Source organism: Alligator mississippiensis, chromosome 3 (assembly GCF_030867095.1).
Source record: "Alligator mississippiensis isolate rAllMis1 chromosome 3, rAllMis1, whole genome shotgun sequence".
In the NCBI taxonomy this organism is placed as follows: Eukaryota; Metazoa; Chordata; order Crocodylia; family Alligatoridae; genus Alligator; species Alligator mississippiensis.
In genome coordinates, this window is record NC_081826.1 from 275,470,220 (window position 1) to 275,481,838 (window position 11,619).

An 11,619-nucleotide genomic window follows, 5' to 3' on the forward strand; every position below is an offset into this window, starting at 1 on the left:
TTCTAAAGGGGTCTTCGGGGACTGTATCTCTCCCCCAAGTTGGTCCTTTTCCCTCTTCACCCTTTGCCACTGAGCTCGCAATTCTGCACACTCCTCAGTTCTGGCTTTTACCTGTTTCAAGGGACTGCTTCTGATCCTGCAATGCCTTGTGATTCACCATGTACCCTCTCACTTTCTCCATTTCTTTTGCTATAGCTTTCCCTGTCTCTTCTGACTGGTTATGGCTCTCAATTAGCTTTTCTCACAACTCTTCAACCTGGTTTTTTGCCCCTAAGCATCACTCTTGCCAGCAATCCAGGTCCTCATGCAGCCCTTCTATCTGGTTCACGTGGCTGTGGATTTCTTTCTGGAGGACTCCCATAAGGCTCTTTGATATTTCCAGCTTCTGTAGAACATCCTTTTGTTCCACCGTCTGGGCCATACCGGGTTCAGGAGACTTGATCCTCCATTCAGCCATCTCCTTCTGCATCTCTTGCAATTTTTCCTCTCGCTGTTTGCTCTTCTTGGCCTCATTCACCATGAGCTGTTCCAGCGCTCGAGTCTTTTCCACCTCAGCTGCAGTCAGGCGCTTGATTTCCTTAGACCCGCCTTCTTCCTTCCCAGGTTGCACTCACAGCTGTAAAGCAGCCACTTTCGCCTCAGCTTGCTCATTTTGGGACTTCACCATTTCTAATTCATACTCTAGACGGGCAACTTTTTCCTCTACCTTGTCCATCCTCAATTGCCAGGTGAAGGCTTCTTGCTACATACCTTCCAGAGTCTCTACTTCTGTCTTATTTCTGTCTGGCTCTACTTCTTTCCTAGCCCAGACCTAAAGTCTTCCCCTCTACTGTCTCTAACAGCATTATTTTTTTCCCCAACCTCACATCTTCTTCCTGAGCCCCAGTCTCACTGCCTTTCACTTTGATTCGCTATGATTCTAAACTGACCCAAAAGTTTGTTTCCCTAACTAGGGACACGGGTTTGTCCCCGTGCACGGCTTTGACTTCCCGGCTAATGCACCATTTTGTCACAGAATAGGGTCCTCCGGGATGGCCGTGATACCCCTAGGGCTCTTTGACCATGCCAATCCTGACCCACAGGCACCCTCTTTCTTTCCTGCCATGTCTTGCTGTAACTCTAATAGATGGGGAAGCTGCCCTCGAGTTTGTGTTGTTGGACACAGTCCTGATGGACCCCACTGAACCCTATGGGTTCTTGGACCCCTTTTGGGTCTTGCTCCAAAATGGATGCCTCTTGGGACACCCTCAGCCTTATGGACTAGATGCGTAGCTCCAAACCGTCCCTTTACCATGCCCCAAGCCTTGCAGATGGCATTCACACAGAGTCCTTCTGAGGCCTTAGTTTCACTTGGCCTCTGATCATCACTGGGCTCTCCGCAGCCCTGTCTCTCTCTCTTTGCACTCCTCAGCACTGGGGTCCACTCACCCCTTTTGTCACTGCACCCCTGGTGCGGGGGTCCACTCACCCCAGATACTGCACCCACACTGTTGCTGGGGTACGCTCACCCCCCGGATACTGCGCTCACACTGGTGCTGCGGTACCCACACTGCAGTGGGCCCCCAATGAGGCCTCCTCCTTCAACAATAGCCTCAGCCCAATCTTCCAGTTTATAAACAAATCAAAATATGAGCCCCTGGGCTATAACGTAATGCAAGCAGCTCAGGGTGCGTTCTGTCCCTTTAAATGAATCACCCTTCCCCCAGCACAACATGCCTTGTAGGCCAGGGTCTGGTGAGCTCCTGAAGTCCCTTAATCTTACCAGAAGCAGGAGATGGGCCATCAAGGCTCTTCGCTTAGCTTCCTCTAGGAAAGCTCCTTCCCCCTTGGCTGCTCGTAGAGAACTCCCTCTCTGGTCCCAACCCAGGCCCTGCCTCTTCCAGTCAGCTAACCACCTGCAGGTGCCAGCTAATTCCCTCATTCATGCTGCCATGGTAACTTGCAGCTGAGAGGTTCCTGAGTGACTGCTAGGGTTCTCTCCCTAGGCAGTTTCAGCCCTTAAAGGAGCAGGCACCTTAGTGTCCTGCGACACTTTTTTCCTAAGATTAGGAGGAGCAAATGGAATGCTTAACACTTTTGAAAACCCTTCCCACTATGCATGTCTTACTCCTTTATGAATAACTCTTTTTCACTTTTTCTTCCTCAGAGCTCTTCCTGCAATGATGCAATGGGTCCGAACCCAGAAACCAGGAGAAAGTGGCATCAATATTATCACTGCAGATTTTGTAGAACTTGGCGACTTCATCAGCACTGTCATAAAACTCAACTATGCGCTGGATGAAGGGGAAGTTGACACTACTTGATAGTACTGTAATATGTTTGCTGTGCATTAAATAGATTTTAAAATGCATTAGAAAAATATCTTGTAACGCTCTGATCTTCCTATAACACTGAATCTCTGAAGTGTTTAGGGCTTTTTGTGGGTGGGCAAAAGGGTACCATTTTCATTGATTAATCATTTTCTATGCTAATAAACCCATGCATTTTTCATTTGACAAGCAAAACAGGATCTATTGACAAATTTAAACAAAAGAAATCACTAAAATCTTTTCCATGAAATACCAAATATAATTTCTGTGTCTTACATTTGACTTTATTAACAGTGCCAAGAAATTTGCTATATACAGAATGAATAGCTATATATTGTTCTCTGTCTGCAAAGGGGATTCCACAATATGAACATTTGTGCTGCTGACTGAGGGCAGTATATTACCTTGATGTTTTTAGTCCATGTCCTCCATCCATGAGACAACATAGCTGATTGCATTTATTAGCGGACATCAGGTTTACTGGGCTTTGTGAAGCAAAGTAAATATGAAGTCATGCCTTCAACATTCATATGGTTGACAGTAAACACAGCCACATTAGGTAGTCTCTGCAGAGTATCAGCTAAATCTTGGTCACCTTTCATACACAGTAGGGGATTTCCAGAAGTGCCTCTGCTCCTGTTGAAGTTAAAAAGATATACAGTATTGACCTAATTCTGCTGTCATACAAGTCAGTGGAAGCTTGTCATGGACTTCAATGGGAGTAGGACTAGGTTAATATTGACGACTTTTAAAAACCCTTCCCGTGCGTGGACCTATTAGAAGTCTGATAAAAGGTATATTGAAGTTAACAGGCCATTTTCCCATAGTGAACATTGGATCAATTTCTAAATCATTCGTATCCATATGCTTAAAATGAACAGGATTTGTTTGTATAAATAGGAATGTGCTTTCTGTGAGAATACATCTATACAACCTAAAAACTGATTTTTTTAATATGGAGGTGCAGTATACATTCTCTTTCAGGCAGCTATAAACACAGAATAGGTATCTGCTGATTTAAACAATGGTGCCAATTCAGGAATGAAAAAAATGTTGTATTAAACAGCGCAAGAGTTCAATGAGTAGCAACTAACTTTATAGCCCTTTCTGTGTGGCTCACAGTAAATCATGAGAAGAGGTATGGATTGCCTTACATGGCACTAGTCATTCTATTATTTAAGAAATATACACAACTCTAATACATGAAAATGTTGGTGAAGCATAGCAAAATAAGAGCAATGTCATTGTAGGGTTTCAACAACTCAAGAACTGGAATACAGTTGGTTGTATGTAGTATATGTACTGATATGCATGCATGTCATTTTTTAATGCAAAACATACCATGCCTACAAATAACAAACTACACAGCAGTACAAGAAGACTGCTCTTGATGGGCTAGGCTTTATAAGACAAAACTAAGTGACTTCTTTACTCAGTCAAGCTTCCTTTGATAGGGGTTATCTGACCCCAGCAGTCTTTCCTGCCCAGAGCAGGGGGGCTGGACCCAATGATCTCACAAGGTCCCTTCCAGCCCTAAACTTCTATGAATCTGTGAATCAGTGAAACATTTGATTGAGTAAGGAGTAAGCACGGTGTTATTCTGCTCTTTGCTAACCTCCATCTAAAATATGAGGAAACATGACTGGAAAAGAAAAAAATAATGTCACTAGACAGATGTATTTTTCATTAACAAAATATTAGAATAAAATATAAACTTGTTGATATTTGGTTCTTGGAGATGTGCTGGAAGGGGTGTGTGCATGTATATATACAGTGAAGCCAAAAATATTACATGCATGTACAGGGTAAAATATCCACACATTCATAACTATATCCAGGTTTTAAGTATCAGAGCAACAAATGAAAGAAAGTAAATATACACCATCTCTTTCATTAGTGGTCTCTGTGTAGTGATTAGGGCTATTTGAAACAATAACAGTGAAACAGCAAAACTGGGCCAGTTTAGTTTGTTTATGAACCCAAAACTTTACTAAAACTGACTAAAATTTTGCTGAAGTTCACAAATGCTCCCTCTTCCAACAGAAGACAGAGAGGGGCGTTATGGTTTCCACCCAATCCAGACAACATTCCGTAGGGTGTTGGGCTGAATTTTGTTTTCCATTTACAGATCCTTTCAAATGAAAATTGAACGAGTATGAAATAATCAATTACACATAGCAATCAGTTTTGCAGTGCCCAATGCATATTAAAACTGCCACGTTTTGCACAATTTTTGAGGCAGTGCCTTTTTCTATAAAACAGGGTGTCCCCAGTGGTGTCAACCTACAAATTCTTTCTTTACTTCTTGGAGATATGAGTTAGGAAGCTGGTTTATGAGCCTTTTTTTTTTCATTTCTACTGTCATTTTTGTCATTTTTCAGTTATTTGTGGTCAAACATTTTAACTAAATGGGAGTATTACGTATACATGTTTTGAGCTTTGCTAATATTTAGGATATGGCAAAACATAAATCTAATTTGCTTTTTAATTTGTAATCAGGTTTCTAAATATATGTACTTAAGAGCCACAATATTGATTTCCTCTTGGAACCCTGAGACAAGCACACATACAATGCCACAAAAAGGGTTTCAATTATATAAATATGTACTGAAAAGAGATGTTTTAATGTATTTAAGAAAAAAGTATATATATTATAACTGTGTTGTATCTTGAGCTTATTGGCATTGTTAAAATGTTTGCTTAGCATCAATATTGTCATTTGGGTGCTGGAAAAAAAAAGTGAAAAAGTGAAGCAAAAAAGTCCTCTGCAGATAAGGATAAATCATGATGTTTCTCCATGAATAGGGAAAATCTTTTTATTACTCTTGGTAAAATGCTCAGAAATGTGTCAGACAAAATTATACATTCATTCACATTTTTATCTTATTTGTAGTGAAAAAGCATAGCAGGGCAGGGACTGTAGGTAAACAAACTTGCCTTAATTTTGTTTAAAAAGAATAGAAAAGGAAAGGAATTTGAGAACTATATATAATTTGTTGATGCTATAAATTATGATGGACAAAAAATGTAAGCATATTGTCCAGGCACAAGCTGACTTTCCTTAGAGGTCTTTGTGGAATACTTGCCAAAAATATATCAGAAAAGACCATGACATACAGATGGACCATCTTAGAGCCCAGTTTTATCAACCATATGTTCTTTGACCTCAACAGGAGCAGGAAATTTGCCTGAAGAAGTACTGCTGAATTGGGCGCACATTGGTTCAGTTGCTGGACATGCTCCATTTTGTTTTTTTCTGCATATGTATCACAAGGAATCCTCTACATGGAATATAAAATTACTATAATCTACTCATAAGAGGAAAGAATCTAGCTAAACTACTGGTCATCATCATTTATCTATCTATCTATTATATGTAATTTTGGAGTTCATACTGTTAATTAATTTTCTGTCATTCCATTGTTCCCCTCTTATATACATGTAACCCCTCAATGCATCTGTTAAGGGGGGCTGGACATTTTTCTTGAGATTACTGAATGTTTTCTTTCGTGCAGACCTGAAAAAATACTTATTACTGCAGAGCACAACATAAATGAAAGAGCTTAAAGAAAATGGGGCATATACTCAGCTGCTGTAAACTAGTATTACTACATTTACTTTGGTGGAGCGGATTTAGACCAATTGAGGATCTGGTCGGCCATCTCTGATTCTGATCTGGCTAACTATGATCATACAACACACTGGTTGTATAACACTGGTTTCAGTTGATTTATTCAAGACTTATGCCAGTATATATGAGATCAGTATCAAATTAAAAGGGCCATCTTCTGCTCAGTTTTCAGTGATGAATGCCACTTGAAGTATTGCTAGTGTTGAAATTAATGAGATTGCAGTTAATAGAACTGATAGCAGAATTTGCCCCAGTCTTTTTATAAATGTAGTTTGCACATATATTCTGCCATTCTAGACCCTCATGGTATTTGTTTCTGTGAAAGAATATATGTCTTTATCTGTGTGTGTACATCCTGTATGTTGGACTCAAATTCTGCTTTAGCTGACACTGGTATAAATCCAGAACCATTCTGTGGACTTAATAGGAGTCACCACAGTATAACACTGGTGTAGGTGAGCACAGAAATTAGCCACTGTGTGTAGTATATGGTATATTGTAAAGGAGGTAACAAATTCTGAAAGCTAAATGGGAAATATCAAAAAGAGAAATCTGCTGAGAATATAGCTCCATTGTTTATTCTGCATACTGTACATGGAGTGATAAGTGTTACCAGCTCAGTAGGCTGTAGGGGGATTTCAAGAGTTCAGCTAACACCATTTTAAACTGCTAAACTCTTTTTTGGTGAAGTAAAAGCTAATAGTGTATATGATGTGTTTGCCATATCTCAGTGGTAGCTTCTGTGTTACATACAGTCAACATTGTTCTGAATTGTACATGTTTACCTGATGACAAGGATAAAATATCCTGTATAGTATGTAAAATGTACTGATTACAAGTTTGTTGGAGTTCAGTGACTTTTTTTTTTTTTTTTTACTGTGCTGCTGTTTTGTAGGTATGTGTGTGTGCGCGTGTGGGGGTGAGAGTTGTGTACAATGTGAGAAATAACTTATCCTAAAGGAAAATGGCAGTCATGTTACCTGCCTTAATGCATCTACATAATTTTGTTAAGTCTGTAGTTATGAATTCAGATTTCAAAACAAGTCATACAGTTGATCAATACTGTACCAAGGGCTGGGCTGTTTTACTTAGTAGTAATTAAGCTTGACTTGACTTGCAGCTCAAAAAAACATTGTTTGATAAGGAATAACATCCTTGAGTGTTCAAATAATTTAACTGGACACAATATGCAAGATCTTGTTGCATTTCTGATATGGACCAGATCACTCTCTGTGATATAGACTCATAACTCCTCATTACATCAGTGGGAATTACATATGTGTAACAGAGGGCATGTAATTTGCTCCATATTGAAGTGTAACTCTGATACTAATGGAAGAAATGTCCAGAATATGTCAGCTGTGGAGAAATATCTGTACAAGACTAATATAATGTCCTCTGGTGGGAATACCATTGAGAGTCCACAGTAATGGAACCTGTTTCCTGCCCCCAGATCTAGATTCATTCTAAAAGTAGATGTGGACATAGCTAAAGCCAAGGAAGTGTGCTGGTCAGTCCTTCCTATTGCTAGAAATTTGCTCTCGGAACCAATAACAGCTCTTATTAAAAAAAGACAGTGCAACTCCCACCAGATCACAGAGGTATGAGGGTAGGTGCTCTAGGAAAGAAGAGAAGCATTGGTATATTTGTATTATCCAGAAATATGGCAAATCAGCCACCTCTGCCTTCTCAACAGTCAAGTATGGCTCCACCCTACCATCCCTCAATTCTGCTTGAGAAACCTCTGCTGGCTGACAAGGATGACTGGACCCTCAGAACGTTAATTCATGTTACAGAGAGGATCTAATTCCAAATCTGCCCATCCAGCCAACTGTGTGTAGAGCTGCTTCATATTCAGTAGAGGTAGCTTCAGAGAGACCCCTTTAGCAGTGGATGAGTGGTCCTTGTAATGTGGTTGAAGCATTGAGGTGAAACTTGTTGGAGATCTACCCCAGGAAGAGCACTGTTTGTCTAATTTAAGTATGCTTTCTCTTGCCATCACTTTCTCTCCAACCTAAACATTCAATCTTCCCTCAACTCCTTTCAAAACACATCAACTCTCTTCACCTCATCCTCCAGGCACCCTTGCAACATCACAAGCTGCTATGAGCAAAGGTGCATTTATACTGGCCAAAAGAAGGTTGTTCATTTCATTGTAGAGCTTCAGCTTGGTCAACAGCTTCCATGTAGAGAAAATATGTACGCATGACTGAGAGAAGGCCGAGGCAGGTTTATATAGCCCCCGTCCATCCCCAGTCTCCAGATGCATGCACATTCTTGATCAGTTCTTGTTTAGTTGAAAAGAATTAGCCCTGAAATTTGTAACTCTAGATTGAAAACTAGAATGAACAACTAACTAGTAAGCATGCAGTGGAAACCTTCATGTGCTAGTATGGATATAAACTAGAGCACTTAGGCCTCAGTCCTGACATTGGAGCAATAAGAATGAACCTTTTCACTCATGCTGAATTCTATCAAAGTCAATTGGATTTGAAAACATTTCTAGGTTCTGTGAAACATGCAACTTCACACACCTATTTTGATGAGTGTTATATCACCTGTAAAGCTGGGATCCTTGAAGCAGAATCCACTGCCTTTAAGTGTCATTATAATCACGTGGAATAAAATATGTGTTTAAAGATATAATGTAAGAAACAGAAATAGCTGGATTTTTCAGGGCAGATGCTGCAGTCATGAATAGTTATAGAAGCATGTAAGGTTAAAAGGACAACATTTTTGTGCTTTGCCTTGTCCAAAAGTATTCAGATTTTCTGCATAAGAGCCTTATTGTTCCAAGCAATTCCTAATGCACTGAAATGCTGTTGCTCTATTTTTGTGGGAAGTCTGATTATGTAACACTGGGGACAGTTAGCCCCTGTGTATTATGCACCAAAGGTTCACAGGGCTGCACCTTCTCTTTAGGATGTAATCAATAGTATTTTAATAAATGTTGTGTAAAAAAAAAATCAATGCCTACAGTTCTGTATAGCAAATGTGAATTTTTATGACAAGAATGTGTATTTAATGTAAAAATAAAATAAAACCAAGTTTCTTTGTATTCAGTGAAATGTCTAATAAAGGCCAGGCACCTGTACTCTGATGTTGTGGTCTCAGTGTGACTGTCAGTTCACAAGTTCATCGTCTAGCTGTATAAGAAGCCTTCTAGAAATGAGTGACCAGAGCCTCCCGGGCCATTTCACAGGGCTTGAGGCTCTGTGAAATGGTCTGGGAGGCTCAAGCTGCCCTGTGCACATTCAAGGAATGCTTCTGTAATTGCTCACTAACAAATAGAGCTCAAAAGGTTTCAGGTAACTTTGTTGTTTTCTCTAAGGGCTTGTAAGGTCATCATGAAGAACAGCCCTTCAAGCTATAGGCTTTCCTGCTTACCAGTCACTCACCAATAAGGTAGGTGTAACAGGGGGGCCTTCTCAGGGCTGATTTCCCTGTGTCCTGCTCACCTGTTTCTGGGCTGACCGCCCATTTTCTCTCCCACCACACCTTGTTGCTAATTAATTAATTAATTAATTGATGTAAATAAAGCAGGAGGCTGCCCATTTCCTGCCCTGATGCCAGGGGGCACTATCTGCAGCTCTGTTCCTCCCCTATACCGCAGCCCAAGCCTCGCAAATGGCATCCAGATGTTAACAACATGACCGGCCCACACTAGGCCCCAGAATCCTATTAGTTGAACCCCACCTGGATCCCTCCATTCTGGTGGCCTATTCCATCTTCATTGTGGGCAGCATAGCTCCCTGGACTGCTTCCCCCTTACAGGTGTGGTCCCCCCACAACCTTTGGCCACTAGCTCCAGCCCACCTCCAGGCCAGTCAGAACCCCAGGCCCTCAGCTCTTAGGCATCCCTCATGGTGGGCCCCTGGCCCTTCAACCCTTCAAGTCCTGGCCCCAGCATTGACCAGTCTGGGGATGTCCAGACAGGTGAGTCTATGGCCCCACTCTCTCCCTCTCTGGTGGTTCACCTTCCAGACCCTACAGAAGGGGGTAACCCACCTAGTTGTGGGGGCTAGGGGGTTACAGTGCCCCAACCTTCCTTTCACTGGGATGGCAACTGGCCTGGGGGCTCCCACACCACTGGGAGGCCACCCATCAGGCCACCCACTCCTGGCAGGGTGCAGTTTTAGGTCATGCCCAGGACCAGGAGCCTCCTATCCATCCTCTACAGCTCCTCCCTTATCTCCAGATGATACCAGCCACCCTGTAGCCAGGCAATGTTGTTGCCTGGCCTCCCAGCAGCAAAATGCCCTGTTTATATGGGCAGCCCTGAATCTAAAATGGCTACCCTAATCAGGCACCTGCCTGCTGCTGCCTTCTGGTCCTTAAAATGGCAGGCACGAACAGTGTCCTGCCACAGTAGGGTTAAAAATCTGAGCAGGTGTTTCTCTTCTCTCCAGAAATTGCAGTGAGAGAATAAGAGGTGCAGAGAGTTCATCATCAGGAGAATAAAAATAGTTAGGCTGAGAAAAAACATGAGCCCAGTATACCTGAGCTTCCTAAAGGCCAGGTGAGAAATTCCAACTACAGGGTTTTGTATTCCCCAGGTAGCTAATGTTCTCATTGTATGGGAGAGGGCAGGAGACAAGCTGCTGGTTTATTTTTCATGGTACAAAGGCAGTGGTTATTTTCTACATGATCTGAGTAGAAGAAACAGTATTTGAGTTTTGTTCTGCTGAAGCAACAGCCACTGTAGTTTTCCTAAATGTACGTAGGAGGTGTCAGCCTAAGGACAATATGCTAGCCTGACAGTAAAAGAGAGTTCAACTCCTAGAGAAATGGCTACATTGTATGCATCTGATATTGAATCCATGGTTGAAATTCCAGATGTTACCAGCTCAGAATCAAAGGAAAAAGCAAAAATAGAAATTATTTCTTCTTTAATTGGATGAGAGAGCTCAACTTAAAATGCAGCCTCTTGCTCAGAAACCAATTTGAAATGGCTGTTCTTGAAATAAGCTGATTGTAGTCATAGACACTGCATAAAAGAGATGTATTAATAAACCCCAAGTTTTCTAACCCAATTCCCTGTTCTTACTGCAACTATAGCCCCTGGTCTTTGAGTTTTCATGTTTCCCTTGTAAACAGAATTTTTCAGGAAAAAATTGTTCAGGAGGATATAGTGATTTTTAAATGAGTGGGCTTTTTCTCATCCTGATTTAAAATTGGTAAGTAAAAAATACTGATTTAGATAACAGTTATTTTAAACTTGTGTTGCTGTTCTACTTTTAATTATTTTCCTGAAGAAAGGTTGACTCTCACTGAATCTTAATCATTCAGACTTGCAAGTAATTATGGCCTTTATGCTAAATTTGATACCCGATTTTGCTAAACAGGACACATTACATATGCATTTAAGCACAACATTTTTAACACTATTTATGCAGATTCTGAATTACTTTACACCTTATTACATTTCTTGATTCTTAATTAATTTTAAAAAGCATTCTACAACTGATTATTAACTATGTAAATATGCTAATGGCATCAAATACTGAAGAATTTTTTTTTTTATGTTCTCTGTATGTATGTGAGAAACAAGGAAGTCCTATATCTACCTAATAACTGAACTGTTTTGGTTTTTTTTCTGGTCACCATGCCTTTGAAGACTTTTAGAACTCCGTATAAGAAGCTGAAATCTAGTCTGCATTATTATTATTATTATTATTA

At 40.8% G+C, this 11,619-nt stretch overlaps 1 protein-coding gene across 1 annotated transcript in view; it reads left to right on the forward strand.

The window, feature by feature from the left end:
* PLCXD3 (phosphatidylinositol specific phospholipase C X domain containing 3) overlaps positions 1–9,040 on the forward strand; it is a 151,603-nt gene extending 142,563 nt beyond the window's left edge. The window contains exon 3 of the mRNA XM_006275176.4: positions 2,147–9,040. Coding sequence (XP_006275238.1) covers positions 2,147–2,303 — 157 coding nt within the window. The 3' untranslated portion in view covers positions 2,304–9,040. The remainder of the gene's footprint in view (positions 1–2,146) is intronic.
* The last annotated feature ends 2,579 nt before the right edge of the window (positions 9,041–11,619 follow it).